Here is a 26554-nt window from a genome sequence, read left to right as displayed (position 1 = left end):
AAAAATCGAGAAAAGTACACATGTTTTTCAAAATTCTATAACTTCGTCAAAAAAAATCAAATCGATTTGAAATTTTGAGGACTTACATAGAACTGTTCAAATAACTATTTTCTATTAACAGAAAGTACAAAAAATATTTTTTGCAAGTTTGGCAAGTGTTCAAACTTAACAACTTTTTTCACCATAGCAACAACTCATGATGAAAAGGTGGATTCAGTTCGCAAAAAACAAAGTATTGCAATTTGATCATATGTAACTAACTGTAAAGAGTTCACATTAGAACGTATCAAATTTTCATGCCATTTGAATGATTTTTCGCAGTTCTATGAACATTTGAATTTAGAACTTTTTTTTGTAGATTTCAAAATTTTCGCAAACTTTTGACCGGTAGTGTACGTACTCAATTAATATTTACCATTTCCTTAACAATATGAGTTATTTTTGTTAACAATAGAGCGAAGCAATAGAATTCAAAATTAATCAGCTTGGCGTTATTAAATTTCCTCCAAAAGAAGCATCTTTATTTAGAAAGCACGGAATTTCATTTATAATATTCCTTCTATTATTTCAAATTCCTTCTATTATTTCAAATTCCTTCTATTCTTCAAAAGGCAGTAAAAAAAAGACATTGCAATATTTATGCACTGTTAAAAAAATGTTTCTCTAACACAGTCTGTTGCTAATTAGCATGCTCATTTATTTTTTTCTTTAATTATTTTTTATTTTTAGTTACGTGACTTTTGCAAAACAACGATGATACTTTTATTCAGGAATGACTACACACTCACACTTTTTTCTTATTTGTGATGTTTATTTGGATAAATTAGCGTCATTAACTTTGTTTAAAATTCTCATTTTCTTGACAATAGTTTAACACGACTCTCACCATCGTTTTTGAATTTGTATTGTACATCTTGCTGACAAAAAGTTTCGAATTGAAATTTAAACTATTTCATAAAAATTAAATTGCAGTGCGAAAATTATGACCAACATTATTTTTTTAATACATTTCAGTTTATATAATTTCACTGCACAAAAAATTAACTGATTATTTACGTAGATAACACAATTTTTTTAACATCATGTGCAAACATTTTTTTTTTACTAAAAATATTATTTAGAATCGAGGATTGCAAAATTCATGATTTCGTCAAGTTTAGTTTTTTTTAGATTTCATATTTCTTAAGGATTTACTTTTTTTTAAAAAATTTTCTATATTCTGATCAAAAGTTACCCGTAGCTATTTAGTTCACTTCTTCTAGTGTTTTTAAACTTTTTTAGCTGTTCTTTTTTTTCACTTGCTAACAACTTGAAAAAATTCGTGTAAATGTTTTTTAAAGCATTAAAATAATAAGACGACTTTCACTATAAATTTGTAAATATTTCCAAAAGACTTCCAACTCCAACTTTTTTTTTTACACTTCAAGTCATCTTTAGAATTTTTTATTCATGCAGCAGTATATATATATATTTTTTTTTTATTTTTATTCTTAAGAAAAGTGTGACATTTTTCATTTGTAAACCAATATTTTTACAACAATAAATGCAACTGCTTTTAAATATAAAAACTGACATAACTAAACACTGGAAAAAGAAGGATAAAGAAACAGACAATTTAAACACTGTTTCCAAACTTAAAAAAAATAACTATACTAAAATTTACAAATACATTTTGCATCTGCAAACAATTTTACGAGAAAAAAAGAAAAGATTTCACCTTTACGAGTAAGATCTTACTTTACAAGATGACAACAAAAAACATCAAAAATCCCACAAGAAAATATTGTCCACTTAAAAAAATTAGTACCTCTATGTAATGAGGTCTCTCTAATTCATAATTAAAAAAATATATTATCCATCTTTATTTAATTATTAAAATATTTCTCTCATTTTTAAGTTTAATACACTAATAAAACATTATCAATAGTTATGCTTTTCTTATGTTTCGAACTCTAATATCGTATCTAAAAAAGACACACCAATTCTGTGATAGTCCTCGGGGATTTAGTTTTAGAGTGATCTTCTCTTAAATTTATCATGTTTGAGACTCTCGTTTCTTGAACTTTTCGAGACGAAAAACTTTCATACATACAGCGATGACCCTCGAGACGAAGAAAAATTATGAGTTTTCAAGCTGAATGGAGAGTATGATTGTTGCAGACACTCCTTTGAGAAATGAAACTAAAACTTTTACGTCATGCTTTTCTTCATATAAAGTTCAGACGTCATGTTTTCGATATAAACAGGAATTTTCCACTTATTCTTGTTATAGGGATTTCTTTGTTTTTATAATCTGAATCAAAGATAAAACGTTTTAAAAATTATTATTGTTTTGTACATATTTTCCATTTTTTTTATTGCCTCGTTACACAATTTTTGTTTTAATGTAAATTGCATTATTATAAGACTTTTTGTGACATAAAAACAAAACAAGAGAGAACCTTTTTTTGACCTATTAATTTTAGTGTTTACAGTTTCAAAATTTAGGGACATTTTATGGTTTAACGTAATAAGAGGCTTGAGGTAGTATAGTGATAAGCAACACTTTTTTAGAACGTGCAATTTTACATCGAATTGATTGTTTCCTCTGTAATAATGCTTCTTTTTAAGTTTAAGGATAGAATTTACACCATTTGGCTCAAAGATTTTATTTTTTCTCCAAAAATTAATTTTTTTTGACAATTTGAAAAATATCATTACATTTCTCTACATCTTTCCTACAATGGAGAAACATATTTATTTCAAATTTCATTCTTGTAAAAATTCACCTTCTATCAAAAATGACTGAATTAGCAAAAAATTACCACTATTGTTAAGTGAAATAGATTTTCTGAAGTATATGAAAGCAATATATTTTCAACGTATTTATGCTGAAATTTAGTATAACATTTAAATAAATATTAACGGATCAACAGCGTGTAACGAAATTTCTGGTCCCAGCTGTAAAAAGAAGTAAGTCTCATCATACGAGCTAAAAATTGCAGAACAACACAAAACCAGAAATGTCGTCGCACCCCACTAAGGATGCCCCCATTACTTTTTATAACCAAAATAACCAATTTTTTGCCTTCTGTGGTGACAATTTTGCTGAGCTCGCCATATTTCCAGGAATGTTGCCATAAATAACATTATCTCATATATATTGAAGCCTTTAAATAAATTTTACGGATTATATATATTTAAATTTCAGTATTCATTTAGCTTAGTGTTTGTAGCATTTTTAAATATATTACTTTACAGAAGAAGATTCGGGAGCTCTGGAAGCCTTAGTTGGTGTTCTTATTGGAGCTCTTGCTGTTTTAATTCTTCTCGCCGCTACTGTAACGTTACTTGTGTGTCTGCAACGCAAGAAGAGATCGAAGAAAGGTGAGCTCGTATGGATTTAGCCATTGAATTACAACTATTATTTACGTTAATTTAAAAGAAAACCAAAATTATAACTTCTTAAGTTAAATTTTGCATTTTTAGCTTAATTCAAACTATTTTAAAATGTTTCAATAAATCATATCTGTTACGAAATTTTATTCTTAATTGTCATCGGAATTTTTTAATGGAAGAACTTTTTGAAATCTTTATTTTACAGAAAGAGTCTGTGTTAGTTGGAAAATAGGATTGAGTACTCTACTTAAGAGCTACATTAATATAGAGACTCATAATTAACCTGGGAGGGCAGGAAGCATGCTAGAGTAGCCCAAGGAATAATTTCTTGCATAAAATAAGGCCATGCCGACGTCATTCAGGGGATGTTATGTAAAGTTTAATCTGTAGTAATGAAATTTTGGATCTCTGATTCAACACCTAAGCTACATGACGCAGGATAGCGGTGATTGCTTACACCCCCCGCCCACAAAAAAATGCGAAATGTAGAAAGAAAACATTATTTAAGTCGTTACTCATGATCTCGAGTTATTAGCGCACATGCGTGCAGACTTACGCTTATATAGAAAGAGATAAATGTTTCTGTTTCAAGAAAATAAATTGAAGAGAAGTTTAGTTTTATCAAATATATATATATTTATTTTTGTAATTAAGATAGTGTTTTTAACCTAATATTTTTTGTCATTGTAATTATTTAGCTAAAATTAAGAGTAAATGTAATCGAATTTGTGAACTAAACCTGTTATCCAAATGTTGTACGTACAAATATAACTATTTCTGGAATAAATGGAATTCAACTGAAAAAAAAATTACTTTACTTTTTAGAGGCAATTATAAATTTCGTGGCTAAATTTCAAAATTAAAATTTGCCAATTATTAAAACAATTTGAATTTATACATTTGCACAGTATGTAATTTTTTTGTAACCATCATAATCAGTATTTAACTTGTTATAATTTAAACGAAACTAATTTTCCTATTTCGAAATTCTAGGAAGAGCTTATCCAGATGAAGAAAAGTAAGTTTTATTTTTTTTAAATATTATTTTCATATATTTTTCAGCGATAAATAGTTTCAATATTTTTTTCCATTTATTTAAATAGTCGTGTTTATGAAATGAAGCCCAATTAAATTTCATGATTTCAGAATACATATAACTTAACAAGAAACTGCAGAATAATTAAAATAGTTAGAAGGATATTGAAATATTCAGACTTCAGTTCAAATAGAGGGAGCAAGGACCAAAATATTCTTAGTACGTATACAGAATTACATAAATCAAATAAGCCACTGAATGCTCTTCGAGGAACTACAGTTGCTGAGAGATAATGAAAAGCAAGACGATAAGTGAGGGAATTGCACTAGTCACATTTTATGCATTTTTTTTTCTTTTTTGATCTATTAATCATTTGCCATTGGATTATGGAACATCGATTATTGAAAGAGGTTGGATAATGTATGTGTTGTTGAATTTTCAAATGATGCACTTGTACACTGTTAGAATGTTCATTCTAAAAGTAGGGTGAAATAACCAGCAGCATTAAATTTACTGTATAGTCTACGGTAAAGAACATGTTTTATCTTCGCAATTTTGAAACTGTTTGCAACTAGTATGGCTTAAAACTATGAATACAAAATTATTTGTTTTCTTTTAACCATTTACAACTAGCATGATTTCAAAACCATAAAATCGGGACTGAACTGGATATTGGAGACAAATTAGCAGCCTTATGTGACTGCTGTCTATGGTTCAATGAGTTTCTCGTAATCTAATAACGCAGTGTCGCAAATAGGGGAAAGCAGGACACTGATAACTCTTCATGTGAAGATAATGGAGACAAAATTGGTGGTGTCAGTTCTGGAACTCGAACCCCAATTCTGTCGGTCATGAGACTGCCAGATTTGCCCTTTCGACTATAATATACACGCAATTGCAAGGAACTTAATCAGGGCTCGAAAAACCGCCCGTCCTCGCGGTCAAAAATTCCCAGCGGACAACGAATTTCTCGAATCCGACGTCAGTGCGGACGGCCATTTTCCCGTAAAAGTTCGTGATACATTTTCAATTTTTGTTACCTTACAATCTTTTTTGAAGGAGTAGATAAAGAAAATTTTTCTCAAGAATGGGTGTCATTAAAATTTAAGATACATAACATCGTTAAGCACCAGAGAACTTCATTCCTCCGAGCCTAAGATATTTATAAAACTTAATACAGCAGAATGACCCTCAATACAGCAAGATACTGCGCATGGTGGAGTTGATGTTTGATGTTTTCTCTGTCCGGGAGTACTGCAGTGGTTGAAAGGGGCTTTTCAGCAATGAACTTACAAAAAAAAAAAAAAAAACACTACGTACTGGCCTTAAACAAGAAGCGTTAAACGCAATTATGAACGTCTACCTAAATGGAAAACCCCTTTAAGATTTCTGTGCAGAAACCTCTGTAAATCATTGACTTGATTGTGGAACTGGCAAACGTCTTATTTGATTCCTTTAAAAAAGCAGTACCGTCGGATAAATTGACATTCTAGATAATTTGACCTTTGTCATTTAAATTATTTCATAAAAGAAATAAATTATTTCATCGCAGAAACAGTAGGTTACTATTAGTTACCTAGTATTTCTTTTATTACTGTATAATGTAATCCTAGTATTTGTAATCCTATTAACTACTAATTCATTGTGCAATTTATATAAATGTTTGCAATAAATAAGGGAAAATTATATTTTTATTTATTCAGAAGCTACGGGTTAGTTTCAATGGGGGACGGGTACATTGTTGGACAAGTCGTCCTAGGAGACGGGTAAAATTTCTGAGTTTTTTCGAGCCCTGAACTTAATGCCTTCATTAGTGTTGCTTAGTTGGTGCAATAAAATTCTGGTTGTTTTACCGTATTAGGTGAAAGCAGTAAATGAACGGTTTTTCCCACAGCTGACAGATTTATTACCAGTTTGTTTACGGTTATTTGACTATTTTATTTAAATATGACAAAATAACAATTAAATAAATTGTTATTTAATTATTTTTTACGAGAAATTTCTAACAGTGTATGTTCAAAAGCATGAGTGTTTTAAACATAAATATAAAAATTAAGCCAATAATTTTATTTATATGTATAACATGTATTTATAACGTTTCAGATCTGATCCACAGTTGAGCAAAGAGTGCAAAGAGCCATGCGTTGCCAGTAGCTATGGACCAGACATTATCCCAGAAAAAAGTTTCTACAGAGGTAAAACATTGAACTTTCTATTTCAATTTTTGAGAAATAATATACCGTTGAGATGAAACAAATGTAAAAGAAAAAAAAAAGATAATGCGAAAAGATTTGAAGAGAGCTTAGTAGAGGAAGGTAGCAGGTTGTGACTTTTTTAAAACGAATCTGAGAAGGATTTTTAAGTTACTAGTTTGAGTTGTATACAAATCAAATATTTTTTTTCTGCCAGGTAATTAAAAAAATGTTTTAAAACGAAAAATATTAAGTACGTAGCTTTTGCCGTCACTATATTTACCGGCATAATGCTACTAAACTCATTAAAATGACTTATCTTGCAAATATCTACCACTAAGTTTTTCGAAGTAAGCATGATAGATTCATTCAATAAAAAATAATTACGATGTTATTCAGGAAATCTTAATTTATTTTAAAGTGTTTCGAAAATATGCTTAAGCCCGTTTGAGTGAAAAATTAACAGTAATAATTAGGGTAATTCTCGAAGTTTATTTAAAAGTTGGAATTTATTTACGTCCAATATAAGTGCTAGAAGTTTGTCCCCTATTAGCTTCAGCAACCATCTTGAATTTATTGTGGGGCAGAGAGGGTTGAAATTAGAAATCTTAAACGATCCAAACATGCTGAGTGAAGTATTCCTTCCTATGTGTTTATTTTTATATTGTATCAAATTAAATTTATCCGTCGTCGATAAAACTATTTGTTTATTTATTTAATTAATAACTGCCGTTGAACAGCAGATCCAATTTTGAGTTTACGACTGCTAATTTTCAACTCCGTTGGCTTGGAATTTTGAACTCTATCCAAAGGACAAGGGAAATCCTGGAGTAAGTATTGGGTGTAATTTGCCATTGTGAAGGACTATTTGATGATACTAACCCACATTTGCGTTACATGTAAAGCGAAAACATGGAAACTTACCATGTTTAGCCTGACGGCAGAGGGACTCTAACCTATGATTTGTCGTATCCCAGATATGGGATTCGAACCCAATTTACCTCATTGGGAGGCGAACGCTCTTACCCTAGAGCCACCACGGCTGAAATGTATTTGCTTAGAAGTTATCATATTTTGAAGGTATATGAAGGGAGTAATACCTCAATACGCCCATGTCCACGTACGTGTCCTCGTATTCAGAATACGTAAAAAATTTTATGTACTTAACTATAAATTTTTGAAATATTCCGGTGAAATATAATTAAGTTCTTATAATAATATTATCTTGTTTAATGTAGTATTGTTTTAGCTTGTTCGAACAACTTGACAAAATAAGTTTTTTATTTCTTGAACATCCAAATTCAATTAACTAACAAATCTGAAGGGAAAGACTTAAAAATGAGAATCATCGAATTAGTAACTTAATAATGGTTCAAGTACCTCAATATATTGTACCTTTGACTACTTTTTCTTATGACAAATCCATTCATTAAAAATATAACAGAAAAGTGTGAAGAATTTGTGTTTCGGGTAATAACCAAAAACTAAATCATATGAGGTCAAAAGTGATAACAACACAAAAATTACTATCCCCTGCTATAAATAATAATGTTCTGATTATACTCAAACAATATTTAGAAATAGCTAAATAAAAGGATTTTTTTTTACTCTGGAATGTTTAAATATACTTCAAATATGTAATAATAATTACATTTCATAACACTGTAAATGTGCTTTTCTCTGAATCGCAAAATTATGGACTATCACATTTCACCCTGGAGTTTTCAAATATTTGAAAATTGAAAGTCAAATAAAAGTACACATTTCCTTTTCAATTTCAACAAATTTCCTTGCGATTATTAATCGAATAAACTGCTATATTTATCAATAGGAGGTAATTATAAAATCGAATTATCTAATTCATACTCGGTAGTGTTCGCTTAGAGAAAGATACACAGAAATTCAACACAACCTTAGTTCGTTCTTATACTCACTAGGACAATTAGTGATTATTAGATTATTCTAGAGATACCTAAATATGGCAGTGTTATCATAATGGTGCTAATGTTTGACGAGAAATAAGGTAAATACTCCAACCTAAACCAATTAATATTCAGTCTTTTGACAAACAAAACTTAATTAAATATGCAAATCTAAATGGTTTTGTGAAAAGATAAGCATTGTAATGAAATTGAAATTGTTAATAGATATTTTAGGTATCATAATAATATTCTTCTTATTTAAAAATTAGTTTCCTTAGGCAATCTAAATAGAGTTAAAGTGGATTATTTAACATCATCTAAATCAAAGAAATTTAAAATTAAATATTTGTTTTTATAGAAGATTTTTTTAAATCATGGAAATAAAGAATGGCGAATTAAATAGATGTGTAGGTGTACTTATCAGAGTGTTTCTTCTGAAAATTAATATTGAGGACCGGAGTTGTTTTATAAAACTGACTAGGAATTAAAGTATTTAAAAAAGAACTTTGAACCATCTTTTTAAAAGTGGAGTTACGCTTTGATGATAAGTTCAATATGTATTGATCGCTGTCTAGCTATCTTTAAGATATAACCTGAAAGGAAATAAAAAAATAAAAAAAATAGCACATTATTCCATAAAAAGCATTATTATATATATTGAACGAGTTTTAAAACTCAGTTCAAAAAAGTTTTGCTGCTATCTTTATCCTGATTATAACGAAATGACATGATTTGACTTTATTTCCTTAACAATCTTCTGAATCAATTCATTTTGTTAATCTTCACTGTGGAAAAAGTATGAACATTACTACTAGAATAACGGTACTACTTGGTAATAGTTTTGGAATAGTTAATTGTAAAACATGGTTAATAATCTATGTTAAAATTGGTAAATGTGGGTAAATATGGTAATTTTATAATTGAAATAGGAAAAAAATGGATAAATATGACAGGCGAAGCTGACGTCTTCAGGGTGTACCAGCTCCGGAAGTCATAAAAACAAAATCTTTTCTATCGAGAAAGCATGATAGAAGTCTAAAACTGCTCTATCTGTGCCCCAAAGATTTTGCCAAAGTCCGGAAAGAGAATACAATACGAAATATTAAATATAAAATAAATACAAAAGCAAATACAAAAGAATAAAAACAAGACAATTACATACGAATAGTACGCTCCATTAGAAGTATTATTTTAAATTGCTTTGAATGTTTTGAATTTGGTACTTCAGAGCATGGTACAAAATCCCTTCATTCGATCGAATTTACTTTTCAGTTCCGTATTTTTAACTAAATGTGTGTTAATACGAACTATAATTTTGAAAACCAAAATTTCCGGTAAGCCGTTACCATAGGAACGCATAAATAACGAAATGAATGATTTACTTTGAGTAGTTTTTTGTTTTATGAACCAGAATTATGCTTTTCCTAATCAAAAATGTAATTACCATACTTCACGGTAATTCTACTAGAATATTTCTCTCCTTGTAGTTTGAATTGAATTTTTTAATCTTTTAGAATATTTTTGCAACCTGCAGGGTTGGAGGAATTCTAACAATTTTTCTATTAAAATTGGCATGTAAATTTTAAATGAACTTTTTTGTTTAAAAACTGCTTATCATTAGGAAACACATTTGCTATTAACTTGTTATTAAAATTACGGAAATCACTGCAGTAGGTCCTAAAAAATGTGTTCTTTAATGATTATATATATATATATATATATATATATAATGAGATAGTGAGAGTTCTAGCATTCAAGATGGATGCTATGATGGATAAAGTTAAATAATTTACACAAATTTCTAATATTATATTTTATTTTATTTTATGACCGCCGTTGAACAGTCGACCCAATCTTTGGGTTTACGACCACCAATGTTCTAATATTATATTAAAATAAATAAAGTTTTCGTACCAATAACAACAAAAATATTTTGCAGGTTATTTGCAAATACATTTTCTTTCGTTATTTTTTTCGTCATTTATAAAATTAAACCCGTATTCCACTTTATTAAATCTGCATTTCAACATATGTTTCTACTCTCCGCTCAAACAAACCTTTATAGTTTTCTGCTCTTATGTTTAACCTCACCATTATTATCAAAAACCAAATTTCAAATTTTGCAATAAAATTATTCCAATAAAAATGAACAAAGTAAAAATTTCATCCAGTGTCTAAATTACCTATTTTTACAATATGATTTGATAAAATCTGCTGAATATTGAACTAAAAATTGGATTGGTAAAAATAAAAACAGTTACAGGAGAATAAAATATTTCGTATTAAGAGAATTGCATAGTGTAGTAATTTTCTTTAAATAGTAACATAACGTAATACTAATTATAATTTGAATAATTTTCATTTAATAGTAATTAAACTGTTTTAAGTGAAATAGCTTATTTTACATTTAAAGGAAAATAAGTAATTGTTCGATATTAATAACTCGTAAATGACACTGTTGCCAAAATTTTAAAGTGTTTAACTTTATGTTACAATACGTTTTGCAGCTCTGAAATTGTGATACTTTGAAATTTATAAAGATGAATAAGCAGAGGAAAACGCTATAAGAGTACAAAGTCAATAAATAATTAGAAATTTATTAACTGTTAAACTCTCATTGAAACTTTCTCCAAGAATTTCTGCAACCTACAGAAATATAACTACAGGGTTGAAATTTGAGGAGATGAAAGGGCTTTTTCTTTATTTTGGTTTTCAATATTGCTTTGAACAGTGACCGTATATCTATTATCACCAAAGAATTAAATAAAAAAAATTATTTCTCTCGAAATTTTTATTTCCAAATTTTTTATCATTCTCCGTTGTATAAGGTGAAAGTAAAAGTAAAGGAATGAATTGTCCACAAATAACGAAGAACAATCAAGAAGAATGTTTGATATTTCACAACTCATTTTACGAAAAAAAGATTTTGAATACTAATCACCATAAAAAATTGAATTACCAAATCTAAACATTTGTTTTAAATTATTAATATCAATAAAATGGTTTAAGGAAGTTAAAAATAGCAACTTTTCCATTTTTTTGCACACAAAAATTGCTAAATGGAATAGTGAGTGTATTTTTTAAAAATCAAATTGGGATAGTCTTAGTTATTTTTCCAAATATTATGTTCATTTATATAAAATTTATCTTAAAATATACTGCAAAAATTTATTTACACATTTAAGAAATTTTCTTGTTGCTTTTGAATAAAAACTCATGTTTATACGATATTTTCTTTCAGAACGTTCTAGCTCTCTAATCAATGTGATAGAAGTGGAGCAAGGAATCAATCCATCTTCTGCTCAAAGTGATCCAAGCTCCAGAAAGTACCGAGAATATGATGCATTCTCTTATCCAGAGGGACCTGGGATACATGCGGTGAGTCTCGTTTACTTTGCGACTCGGTATAGATTATGTTAATAATAAAAGAATGTTGACATTATTTAGTTTTGCGAGTAAGATACATAATTGAGCATGAATGGGTTTATCATGATAGTTAGATCTATATACATAACTGACCCCATTTATAGGATTCGTTTTTTTCCAATTACTTCATGTTGGAAAAAACAGTAGATTTTTTTTTTAAATCTTGGTAATTAATATCTTTTATAACACATAGGTATATTAGGTATTATAAATTTAACCTAAATAGAGATTGAAAATTTAAATCTTTATTTAAATTTTAAGGAAAATGAATTTTCAGTAATTTCCTTGATTTTTTCTAAAAATATGCCAAAATTAAAAGTACATTTACTTTCATTACCTGAGACGTCATGAACAGTTTTTTTAATTGTATTTAATCTGATTTTTAAAACTATTCAGTTTTCTGCAAACATGTATCAATGACAAGTAGTTAATTAAGCAAGATATTATGATTCGACTCCTATAAAAATGAACAATTGGTTGCCCTCTCAGTTTTTTTTATGCCATAAATTTGAAAAAAAAAGCTGCATATACATTCAACCAAAAATTTCGCAGTGTATTGTTTTTGTATTTGATATTACCCCTAAGACCTAGTGATATCTGCTACATGTTATTGAGGATTTTATTAAATAAAGCATTGATTCAATATGTTTTGTTACTTATGCAGACGCATTTATACAAAACATTAGTGCAAAGAAAAATCTTCCTGCACTGTATAAATTCATTTTCTTGCATCATAATTGTGCACAACAAATAATATGATGAACGTTAAGTGATACAATTGGATAGTATGAATAAATTTAGTCTATATTATTAGAAAAGTCTTTTCAAATCATTGTGCGTCTGTTATAAAATAACATAAATCATCTAATCATGAGTCATACATTTTAATGTATCATACATTTTAACAACTCATACATTTTAAAAACATTCTTTTTGAGAAATTGCTGCTGCATTCTCGAAATTAAAGGAAGTAAACAATGGTTATTAAGAATTGGCTAGCACTGTAAATGCTAGATAATCCTTTGCTTTACTACAGAATTGAGAAAATACTTCCTTTAAATACCTCATCATATAAGTTGATTACTGTTGTAGTTTTAATTTTACTGTTGTAACTCCGTGTACAAAAATTTAAAGATTATGACCAATATAAAAAACATTTAAATACTTTATCATTCCATGTTTAATTTCTAAAAGAGGGTGGGGAAATAAGAAAAATGGATGATTCAAAAACAAAATGATATATGTAGAATATGATATTATTAAAATAGAAACGTTAATTTTTTTCAAACTCTTCTTCCAAAATTATTCCATCATTGAAATGTAGTCACAGCATATGGTTTTAATACCAAAATTATTACAATAATTAATGTACTGACATAATATAATTAATACCAAAAATTAATACTACAAGCCAAACTAGAGTAATTGCCAACATAGAATAATTATCAAAAATAGAGTAAATGTGATTTTATTATCAAGGATTATCTGATATTAAAACAAACAAACATGCACATTTATTATGTTAGCGAAATAAAAAGAGATATGAATATCTTCAAAGCAGTTATAGAGTAAATGCGGAGATGAGAAAAACTGGGAGCTATTTATAAAAATGTAGTTCTATGTTAAGCATGAGTAACAGAAGCTATCATTAACTTCGAGATGAGATTTAGCTTACAATTTGAATTTACTTGAAACAGGGACAATATCTTTTTAAACAAGAGCTCTGCTCAGTAACGAAATTCAAAATTGTGCTTTCAAAAACAGAAAATGGTACTTGCTCATGTCACCGAAACTACAGTTGGTCTACCTTTGCTCCAATACCAATGCATTACTCACGTTGTTTTTCTTCATTCATACATTGCACAGAGTATACTTTATCTTTATTTAAATAATATTGATAGGTTAGAAGTTATACGTATAATTTTACTTCAGTTCATAGTAAAAAAATCCAAATAAAATTATGGTGAAAAGTACCTGCATTCAGCGTGCCGGTATTTTTTACCGTAAAATATATTTTTACCGAAACATGATATGAAACAAAAAAAATCTGATATACCATTTTTTTTTGCAGTTATAATTACTGTAAAATCACTGAATCACTTTAATTAAATATATGTCATTGTAAAAATATTTTAAGGAAAAATTGGATCATTCGATAAAATGGGTTTTTTGAATGATGCACCATAAGTGACCGTACTTTATACCGTTATTCGACTAAGGATTTTTCACTGTATGCTTATACTTATTTACGCATAAACACTTATACATTCGAAACTATTAACTCTGATAGCTTAGTTTTTGCCTAATTAGTTTACACGTTAAAAAATACAAAAAAGAAAAACAAAACACACTTCTAAATCAAACGATTAACTCAGTGATTCTCAACCACGGTGCCGCGGCACTTTTGTGTGCCGCCAAATTCTGAAAATGTGCCTCCAAATCTTAGAAAAGATACATTAAAACTTAACTACGTGAACATCTTTGTCGGCGACTGTCTTGTCTCTGACTATCTTAAAATAAGAAAGAAGAGTTTAAATTGTCATTGACAAAAAATTTTGAAATAAGTAGAAAACTTAATGACTATTAAAATTATTAATTAACAAAAACAAGTAAGCTGAGTATTAACATTCAAACGGAAATAAAAGCTAATCATTAAAGTAAGCTATGCAATTTATAATTCTAAAAACAAATTAACAAAGGATAACTAACAAAAAATAAGCTGACAATTAATAATTAGCAATAAAACTAATTAACAAGAAATCACAAAAAAATAATAATTAATGTAAAAAACTAACAGTTAAAAACAATAGAAAATAAGATAACAATTAATAATTAGCAAAAGAAATAAAAAACTGTTGCTAACTAATAAAAAATTAGTCGAAAGAAATAATTAATTCCTTAATAAACGTGCTTTTGTTGTACATATTATTTTATTTCACGTTCAAAATTATTATCACAAACTATTTAACACAGTGTATTATAGGTAAGTAAGCAACTTTTAAACTAATTTTTTTCATTGTGTGCCGTCAAATTTCGAAATCGTTAAAAGTGTGCCGCCGCAAAAAAAAGGTTGAGAATCACTGGATTAACTAGACATAAAACGCTTAGTCAAAAGTACCTATTTTCTGATCAAAACGTTTTTAACTGTATGCGTCATTGACCTGAACTTGAAATTGTTTGATTTAACACAAATAAATACATAGGAAACAGTACCTCACTAGTCTAGATAGCAAGGTATAAGTTTTTTTTTATCCCTCCACTCAATAAAACTATGGTTTTAACAATAGGTCATTTCATGTGAGAAAATATTTTCGCATATTAATATTGAACACAAACAAAATTTTTAAAAAAAAATTGCTTTGAGCATAATTTTGTTTTATGAAATATTAATGTCATACTAATTATAACTTTAAAAATAAAAACAAAACAAAAACGTATACACCATTTCTTAAACATAGAAGATATCTCTAAAACTTCAAATCTATACTTTAAAAAAGAAAGGACTTCTTTAATACAAGCCCATTTTATTTTTTAAAAAAAATCCGTAGAAAGTAAAGTCTCCAGCAGACATTTTCAAAAGAAATGAAGGATGAAAGGAATGGCGATGATTGACAGCTTAACTCTTTAAAGTTCTTTCGGAAATGGAGAATGTTTCAATCTACAGGAAAGTAACCTAATTTTGATCAAAGTGGAAGGCCTACCAGAAAAAGGAGTTGGGAGTCGTAATTTATGTAGATTAATCTTTTGCGTGCAAGAGTAACAGTAATTTACGTGACCTGAATGTTCATTTAATCGAAGTTCTAAATGTAAAGAAGAATTAGAAAATATATTTGCTTTTCATTGTTTTTAATGAAGTAGTTATATTTGTGTGTTTGGCTGATTTCCATTGCTTGAAGAATTTTCAAGGATGTTCACTTGATTACTATAAATCTAAGGAAAATAAGAAGTATTTGCAATTTCCATGTTTAGGTAAGACTTGATTTAAAATAGTCCATACGGGATAGAGACGTGATTTTAAAATATTTTATGTTTATACAGGAATTCATTAATTTATTTACTCGTTTGAACAATTCATTGATGTTTTCTCACCTTCTGAATTAGTTTTTCGTTAATACTCAATAAAAAGTTTCAGTTAAGAGCTGCCATTCGACATCAAAGAGTTGATCTAAAATTACGAAGAGTCTTTTATTTACAAACAAGATTACTTACTTTTTTAAACAAAATTACGTACTTGATTATTATTTTCTTAACCCTTGAATCACCGTTGGAATCATTTTGATCGTTTTTTTTTGAAGATGCACGTGATTTTTGAATATCATTTTGTTTCAATTTCCTAAATTATTTCTAAGTAAATATATAAAATTTTCATACCTTTCTGTCGATTAGTAAAAAAAATAATTATGGAAATATGGGTCAGTTTGACCCCATTCATAAATTTCTATTTTGCAGAGTCTATTTTATGTCTATTTTGCAGAGCTGCAAAAGTGATGAAGTTCCATTGTAGAGCGAGAATTAGGGTTCACCGTGTTAAAAAATGTCTCGCTCAACAGTTTTCGTGAAATTATATTGTTTCTTTGATTTGAATTCAGAAGTAGCTTTAGTTTACTAAGCTACTTCAATCCTTTAAAATTGTAATTTTGTTATTGTTCCTAAGAGAGAACATGCATAGTGCGCCAGAATAACTGGGCCACCCTTTTGACCTAATGATCGGAACTTCACTTTCTAGGAATCAATTTTAATGGTTCCAAAGGGTGACCTCAAATAAGAAAATTAATTAAAGCTCACGATATTTTAAGTAACGAAATCATAAGTTAAAATAAATTTTCTTTGATAAACTTACCTTTTTCCAGAGGATTCGAATTTTTTACCCACAAATTATAGGATGTAGCCTCAATCTGGAAAATATGTTGCCCATAGTTTCATCAGGTCAGTGGTCCAATGTTTTCACAGTATAATATTTTTATTTTTTGCGAATTAAACATTAACTCAATTTTCTTTTGAATGAATTTTAAAATTTTTGTATATAATTATAGAATTTTTTTATCCAATGATAATTTCATGTTTTTTTTATATTTATTACTTTTTATTATTTTATTTAATAGCAGTCGGAAAAAAATGAATTGTAAAAATGAATTATAAAATTTTTCACATGACTTTAATTTAAGTAATTTTATATAACAGGATAGAAACCTTGAGGGAAAATAGAGATTCCTCAGGAATTATTCAAATGATTTCGGTCATTTTTTTTTATTGCATAAAAATGATTTTAAAAAATTATATATCTTTTAATTCAAAATTTTTGACTATCATTAAATAAATTAATAAAAAATAATAAATAATAACACAAATTTATTTTCTGCATGGAATTATCTTTGGATAAACGAATTTTATGATTGTATGCAAAAAGTTTTAAATTTGCTTAAGAATTTCTAGAGATATGGTGAAAAACGCAAAAAATAAAATTAACATTGTGAGAACCAAACAATGGATCTCTATCCTGACCAATCTACAGGGACAATGTTCCCCAGATGGCGGCTAACCCCCATATTTTGGGGGTTAGAAATCTGAAACCGTACAAAAAAAGGTATGTTTATTCAGGGAAAGTACTTTTATAAGTCTTCAATTTGTTTAAGAATATATATATATATATATATATATCGCTTCTTCGTCATAGCATTCATTTTTGCACTGCAAAATGAGATCTCAATATTTACTATGTAAGTGCAAAAGAAAAAGAACTCTATACTTCTGAATAGTATGCATGTGAACATGTTTACAAACGATAGCACAGAGTAGAAGCCAAGCATTGCCACTTACTACAGTAGTGCGAATTGTGACATATGCTTAGCAGAGAATCAGCAATTTAAAAAATTAATTCTAAACATTGAGACATATTCCTAAAATATAATAATCTAGAGGAGGTAAGAAGTCATACGGATCTTGGAAGTATAATTAATAACGAACGAGACCTGAGGAAGATATACTAAATAGATTAAACAAAGCATGATGCCGTTACACTATTCTTAATAAAAACGCAAACTGTAAAAATTCAAATCTAACAAATTAAACAAAAATAGAATTTTCAGTACTAATGTTAAACCTGTCCTACTATATAGATCTGAGACTTTGCATGGCAATAAAAATATCATGAAAAAACTCACGAGTATTTATAACTAACTGCATAAGAAGTATCTCTCGTATCAAGAGGTTCCATGAAATTTGTATAGCAGAAATTCATAGAAAAGCTAAACAGAATGATCTGGAAACTAAGACTCGCTTGTGAATGAAGAATTGTTCTACGTGAATCAAAAAAAAATTTAGTAAAAAAAGCTTTTGATTGAGACCCTCGTGGCAATAGAAAAAGAGAAAGACGTAAAAATGCTTCTCGCAATACGATTGTAAACAAATTTAAAACAATAGAAAAGACAAATAGGGAGGCAAAATATCTAGAAACAACTTCAGCGAGATGGAAAGTTACGAAAGAAGACCTATGCTCCAATTTGGAGTGAAGAGAAATATGTATCTAAGTTTGCAGACTAAGTATTAAGGAATTATTCTACAGGAGGTAAAACTTGCAGGTGATCTGAAGTTATTATTTTTTTAAATGTCTGTGATATTTCCGTCCTCAATGCTTGAATCCCTTGCCACTCCAATTACTCATTGCGAACTCCATCTTGTGTTTGCTACAGAATTACAAATCAGTACTTTGTGCATCAAATAGCCCCTAAATGATGAAATTTAGTCCCTAAAATATAACAAACATGGCTTTTAACATCGCAAGGGAATACGAATACTGGCTATAAGAAATGCTAGAAAATCGATATTTTATTGTCACTATCACGTCAAGCGGATATACTCTAATACCTAACTAGTGGTGGAAAGCAACTTTTGAAATATGTTGTATGCTAATATTATTTATATTTATGTCATTTGTTTATTTTCGTATTATTTGCTCTTTTACGGAGGAGTAATCTGCAATGCAATTTCACATTTTAATGTAATATTGTCATTGCGTCTATAAGAATTAGCTACAACTTCTATATAACTCTAAACTGTATTAAGCTTTCTAACACTCCCCGGACCAGTACCACCCTATCTTGATCCTGGAGGTCCTTGGTTTGAATCTTGATGGCATGCAATGGATATCTCCCTCACACATTAAGACCCCTCACGCTGTGCATTTTCCTCAAAAATGAATGCATGCTGGTTCAATTTTGAATGCATGGGTTGCTTAAATTTGATTAAATTTGTTTTTGTGCTATTTTGGCCAATTTTCACTCAATTTTAAAAAAACACTTTTTCACAGCATTTATATGTGGTGAGTATGATGGCAATGATTTTTCTTTGATATTTTACATAAAAGCACATTCCTTAATTCTCACATTATGTTTTTCACCTTCTATTTTTCTTTGTGAAGTAAGATGGAGTTCTATTCTTTGATTTGCAATGATGTAGATGTCAAAAGCGTACATTTTGATTGAATTTAAAATGTTTGTTGTTCCAAATTAAATTTAAATGTAAAAATTAATCTAATTTATTCGTCAATATGAATATAAACTTTTTATTTTAAAACTCTAGTGCTTATAACAAACAACACAAGAGTAAAATTTATTTATTTTATTTTTCAATTCAAAAACTTTACATTAAAGTAACAGCTGTATGCATAAATAATAATTTGAAATTAAAGTAAAATAAACTTTTTTTTAAAAATAATTTATTTTCTAGAAACTGTTAAGTAAGTATTGCAATTAAATACATTCGTGAAACATTTTGTTTTATAAAAATTGAAGAGAAAACAAAAATATCGACGTCATAGTTTTCATCGCGTATTATTGATACAAATATTACCTTTTTGTAATGCTCATAATTATCTTTCTTTTTCAATAAAGTTCTTAATTGTAGCATGCGCTTTAAGCTAAATATTTTATTGATGAAAGCTTTTATTATATATGTTTTATCTTTTCAATAAAACAGAATGCATTAATGACATTTTTTACTCTTACATTATGTTTTGAAAGGTTGCGATTCGAATTTCATACCGGAGGCAAAAATTACTTCGTTGTGTTACCATGATAAATAATTCAAAAATGTTTCTGAAATGGCTTTCAGATGCGAAAAGTAAAATGTCCTTAAGCTTACGATCGCATAAAAAGGAAAGCGTTCATAAATTCTAAAATGTCTTCCAGCCGTTTGCGAAAACCATATCGTCCAAAAAGTCAATATTTACGAGCCAATAGATAACAATAATTTGGGAAGCTCTTAGGTTCTGTTCTCAACTGAAATAATTGAAAAAGTTGCAAAGGTTAAATAAAATAAAAAAATGGCGTTTATTTTAGTGCTTTCTCTTTGGTTAGCTTTATTTATTATCATGAAATTTTTAGTGTTATTTTTTTGAAACAATATAAATGGTGTTATAAACGTTATAAGATGTAGTGGTATAAGTTTTTCGATATTTGTCCTTATTCATAGATATTTTTGTTATAATAATTATAAAAATAGATTTACATAATTAAAATTATAAAACAATTATAACAGATTAAAAATTATTGATTTTGAGTTTTCTAAATTTGGCACTATAATGTGATATTACGATTGACAGCATATTACAAAATTATTTTAATTAGTTTAGTAAAACTATAATAAATAATTATAATAACTATATTTATTTGTCCGTATTTTACAATTTTTTAGTATAATAGTAGTAAAAAGGCATTCATAATTTCAAAATTTATAAAAAAAAATATTAAATACTAAACAATGCAGATTCTCAGTTTTGTAAATTCAAAACTATGATATGGTGAAACTATTGACAGTATATTATAAAATTATAAGAATATAACTTATAAAATTGTAACTTTTCATCACACATCATAATGAGAAAATTTTCGAATTTATTCTGTTCCATTCGCATGTGAAATAACAGAGATGATACAAAGGTTATGTAAAGCTCATAAGAGGTCTCCGTTTTATTTATTTTTTTTTCAAATTGGTTTGTTTAGTTTCAGATTTTATTACCTTCAACAAGCATTTTACTGAAAAAAGATCAGTATTGTTTTTTGATAGATACACTAGCGCAATAAAATATACTCCAGATAATGTTACAAGCTTTAAGAGATTTTTGTTGTTTATAGAGTCTGTTATTTATAAAATCTATCACAAAAGGTATCACCTATATTACGTAATCTATCACCTATATTAGGTTATATATATAAAAAACATGATAAATTATCAATCACTAAACTACAGTTATATTTGAGTCTATGATATATAAATTTAGAGCTTTATTATTTATTCAAAATTTTAAAGTTGTTTCACTAAAAGATTCATCAACGTATTCCTATAAAAATAAAAAAAGATATTCTGATGTTTGCAGAATGCTCCACAGTTTTGAAAGATGTATTTCAATATAAACATTTAAATATATTTCCTATTATAATCTTATAAGAAATATATTTATTTAATTAATTTAAATGCTTGACTTTATCATAATATCACAATATTAGCTTTTTTGCATTTTATTTTCTTTTTTGCTTTTATAAATCCTTGCAGAAACTTGAAAATTAAAGAAAACAGAAAGGAAAGAAAGACAAAAAAGAAAAATCTGTGAAATAAGTAATATCAAAAATGTTCATAACAAGGTTTTGAATAAAAAAAAAAAGTGTGAAGCTTTTTCATCCCGACAATGTGAACATGGTTTTGAGACACTTAATTTTGACACTAAATAAATTATTTCGTTTTTTTACGGAAAGGTACTAAATTCACGCAATTTTTTTCTAACTTTAAAAAATATGTTTAAATATGTAAATCTTCTGTTTAAGGGAATTAATTGTTATATAATTGATAAGTACTAATAGCATTAACAGAGAGTATTCTTAATAGAGATTTTGTATCATCGGTGCACATTTCTGTACTTAGAGCATCACCACCAAAGCAGTCAATATAATATGCAAAAACAAATCGAAATTTCAGTTAAGGGATCTACAAGATTATAAATAAAAGTAAAAGGCAATATATATTATTAATTTTTATATTAGTCTGAAACAAAACGACCCCAATTTGATGCACATGTTTTTTCAGCTGCAGTTTCGGATTAACATAACATACTGAGTAACTGCGTTTCTTAACACACTAATATTATAATTCAAAAGGGTACATGAAATATTTTTGCACTCGCAATATTTTGTGGGATTTTATTCTACCTGTCAGCAGCATAAAATCCCTACACTGTATAAAATTCCAGATCAAAGTACCGGCACTTTGGGAGCATCATTAGTAAAACATTTTTACCGTAAAATAATATACCTCAATTTTTACAGTAATATTTTTAATTCAGCATATTTCTGTAAAAATTACGGTGTATGAGGTTTTTCGTTCCGTATCATGTTTCAGAAAAATTGGAATATATGGTTCAAATGTTTCGGTAAACTGTTTTAATTTTTTTATGTATCACGTGTTTAAAATTATTTTCAAACACCATTATTTCAACGCATTTACATAGTTAAAGTATTAAATCTTCATTATAAAATATAATAAATACTTTTAACAACTCCTCATGACGCAATTATCATCTACTATATATTTCAATTCTGAAAAATAACTTTAAATTATGTAAATAAAATTCTTGCGATTCAGAGTTCTGTCACCGTGGATGCCAAATACTTTAAAAATTAAAAAAAAGAGAAAACTAATAATTATAAATGAAAAACAGTCTTTGTAAATTATTTGTTCATAGTGTTGCTTGCTCTTTAACTAGTATAACGGCATATTAATAATGCTTGCTCCTTTTTTGCAATAATATAATGAAGCGTATAAAAAAATGTACGTTTTGACATGTTTTCATAGACACGTGTTTCTAATACAGATCGCTATTTTTTTAGATCCAAATTTACTTTCTAGTATTACCCTATTCACTTTGTCACAGACTTGATTGCTAATCTATCTTCTAAAGTAATCCATCAGTTTTGATGTAAAGTATCAGGTTAAAATATTGATAACCTTTCTAAAAATCATTTGTGAAGCGAAAAATGGGAGAAATCATTTGATACTTACTGATCGAAAAATTCTCGTTTTAGCAATTTTCTTTATATTTATTTATCACATAAATTTTCTTCATACTTAAATATAAACCATAATTGTAAAACTTTGCAATAAATAATAGAACTTAAATGTCAACCAAGAATCAGTTACTTCTTCAACAAGAGATATTATTTCTAAAATTATATTTCAAAAGCAAATTCATGACAAATAAATGATTTATATTGCTATTAACAAAATTAATTAAATAAATAAATAAATGAAAGCATGCAAAAAGACTAAAAATGAATTTTTAAATTGCCTTTTATGTAATTATGTTTTCACCTCAAGCGGAAAAGACAATTACTAACTTAGGAGTACAATCACATAACGTGGATAGGACGTAGAAATAAATTAATGATATATTATCCCTTACTGGTTTCTGATAAAGTTTAAGAAAGTCATTTTAATAAGTAAGCAAAATCTATAAATTTCACAGAAAAAGTAGGGTATATATGGAATAAAAGTAAAGAAAAAGACTCGATTAACTGTAACACAATTATTAGCTATAACAATTATTAATTATTAACTATAGCTATTTCTCGTACATTCCCATAATTATTTTCTCAGTGTTTTAATACTCATATCCACAAAGACAAATAAATTATTACAATTAGTCTGAAACTTTTAAAGAAAACTTAAAATCTATTTAAATAATTGCAATTACTCAAGAGAATAATGAACGAGTTACAAAAATAAGACATGCACAAAGTTTTTTTTTTCTGTCTCTGTTAAAATTTGAAACATGTGACTGCTACTTTTTTTTAAAAAAAGAGCAATTTAAATCTATTGTTACATCCTACTTTTAAATTTGAATTACAACTTTATAAAAAAAAATCCGAAGTTTGCAAAATAATAAAATGAAAACAAAATTTCATTCTCCTGTTCAAATTATTGCTCTCGTAAATTATCGTTCCTACATAACTCATGGCTGAATAAGTACCTTTCAGAATTCGAAGCAATTTGCTTCTTGATCAATTTATTCCCTCTCGAAGATGATCAACTCCGTCAAAAGAATACTTTTTTTCTTCCTGAACAAAGAAATCAATTATGTTGTCCTTGATAAAAGATGGAATAATTAAAAAGCCTTCACACTTCTTGTAAATTGCCCCTTTTCTTTAAGGGAACAAAAGTCGATCGTTGTTTAAATTAAGTGCCAAAATGTGACTTTCAGTCTTTTTGTTGTAAATAATTTATTGGAAGGGTAAGATGTACATTTAAGCACATCAAGTGCTGCTAATTACAAAAAGAAACCTTTTTTTTAACTTTTAAATAGTAAAATATAGTATTTTATTCCACAAAATTATTCTTGGTTATGGAACACTTGCTTTCAATAAACTTGGTGTATTTGGTTAAACTTATCTGTGAAAAATTAAACGAATCTATTGAATTCTATTAAATTTTAATTAAAAAATTTAACAAAGACTAAACTACTTATTAAAAGCAATTGTAGACTTAGGAAAGACTCAATACAACATTTACTGAACAAAATTGAATTTAATTAAAATATTTCTGGATGAAAATTCGTAAGACACTTCGAGTGAAGAGCAATATAAGCCCAATTATAATTATGCAAGAATATTCCTTTGAAAATATAAAATGTGTTCCTTGTGGTACCAGATTATAATAATAATTCTTCACTATTGAATTCGCTTATTAAAAATTCCAGGCTTTCACTTATTAAATTTAATTCCGTTTTGTACAATGGAATATTTAGAAAATACACTTTTCATGTATTTTAAGTTTTTTTTAAATGGTGATCATCTATGGAATTTTAAATCTTTTAAGGCAGTGTTTTACGTAGTAGGTCTTAATGTAATTCACTTACAGGAACTACGTTAAAATTGCATGACCTATTCCATAATTGATATTCAATATTGTTATTTAAAATACGTTATTTAAATGTGAAAAACCTTAATTTATATAATATTTCTTTAAGAAAAAAAATCAGATGCATCATTTTGTTTTGTAGTATTTCGTTTGAAACAAATATTCATTTCTCTATTATCATTAATTTACAAGTAACTTATTTAGAAAGTTTGATTTTACATTTTATAAGCAAAATCATTAGTGGTTTTCTTATTTTCAGATAAGAAAAGAACTAATTTTTTAACAAAAGAAAATGCTTTTTTTATTTTTTTATTTCCAATGGCAGATTATAGACAGTAACAGCATACATAAACTTCTAAAAAAATAAGATCAGAAACAAAGATGCTGCAACAGAGTTTATTAATCACAACATGTCTCTAGCTTCCCAATAGTGTTCAGTGATAGAATTCCTGCAAAGTGCAGAGCAGCGGAGAAGGTGCTTTGAGTCCATGTCTTCACCAGAACTGCAAAGATTGCATACCGGGGAAGGAGCGATACCAAATCTAGACAGATGTTTCCGCAGACAGTCATGACCGGTGGCCAAGCGGAATTCAGCCACCGCTCTTCGTCTTGGGCCATTTCGCAAAAAAAGGATGGTGGCCGTCCAAGACTTTGTAGAAGTACGGTCGATAAGTTCTTCACGAGCACAGATCTTAAAGGTCCTCTTAATAAGCTATTTGATGGAACAGAAGGGCATAATGAGCGCAGAAGTCTGAATAATTAAGACCCCCTTTTTTGCTAAGTAGTCTGCATTTTCATTACCTGTGACCTCGCAATGGGCAGGGACCCACTGGAGAACAAGTGTTTTCCTAAGGGATGCTAGGTATTCAAGTTGGAGGCGGCAATCCAAAACGTCTCGAGTTAAGGACAAGTAAAGCAGCTCTTGAGTCGCATAGGACAACAGCTTTTTCAAAAAGATCGATATGACACTGTAACTGGACTAGAGCTATTCGGATTGCAGCTATCTCTCCATCAAAAACCGATCCTGTCTCACAGGGGCATAAAACGAAAAAGTCTCAGAGAAAACTCCTGCACCAGCATTAGGACTGTCTGGTAGGAGGGATCCGTCGCTGTAGATCCGAAGCCACCCTAGCTCAGGGTAGTAAGAGCTCAATGCTTCATAAGACGAGACTTTTAAAATAGCAAAAAAAGAAAATGCATTAATTAGTTCTTAAATTAGTTTTTGTATTACTCAAAATAAAGAAAAATGCTCAAATTTCATTAAGAAAATAATTTATATAAAACACTTTTTGCGTGTCTTAAACATTACACCTAATCAAATTATCTTATATATAAAGTTTGTCTACACTAGTCACCTACTCCATTTTAAGTATTCACAAACCCCTGCAAAATATATTCCTTCGTTTAAAATATTGTTATTTAAATGTTGTTGTTAAATATTGTCTTATTTTAATTTGTTTTCACAGCATTTATATTTCCCAAATAATCTAGTTATTTTTGTTTATGCTAGACACCTAAGAAGCTCTCAATGCTACAAACGGAAGAAGAGAGTAAAGAGACTGACCTTCAAAGCATAGTGGAGACACCACTTATTTCAAGTATACATCCAACGTTGCATGTGAGTTTTTTCTTTGCTATATTATTCAAATTTAAAATTAAGTAACTTCAAAGGGCTTATATATATCGTATAAAAAAAT

At 28.1% G+C, this 26554-nt stretch overlaps 1 protein-coding gene across 2 annotated transcripts in view; it reads left to right on the top strand.

Moving 5' to 3' along the window:
- The window catches only part of LOC107444069 (CD166 antigen homolog), a 130495-nt gene that overhangs the window by 102535 nt on the left and 1406 nt on the right, over positions 1-26554 (top strand). For both annotated transcript variants that reach the window (XM_016058142.3, XM_016058141.3), the window contains 5 exons: positions 3241-3366; positions 4372-4396; positions 6518-6609; positions 11770-11906; positions 26368-26475. In XM_016058142.3, coding sequence (XP_015913628.1) covers positions 3241-3366; positions 4372-4396; positions 6518-6609; positions 11770-11906; positions 26368-26475 — 488 coding nt within the window. The remainder of the gene's footprint in view (positions 1-3240; positions 3367-4371; positions 4397-6517; positions 6610-11769; positions 11907-26367; positions 26476-26554) is intronic.

Source organism: Parasteatoda tepidariorum, chromosome 3 (assembly GCF_043381705.1).
Source record: "Parasteatoda tepidariorum isolate YZ-2023 chromosome 3, CAS_Ptep_4.0, whole genome shotgun sequence".
NCBI classification, from domain to species: Eukaryota; Metazoa; Arthropoda; class Arachnida; order Araneae; family Theridiidae; genus Parasteatoda; species Parasteatoda tepidariorum.
This window is presented reverse-complemented; position numbering and strand designations above follow the sequence as displayed.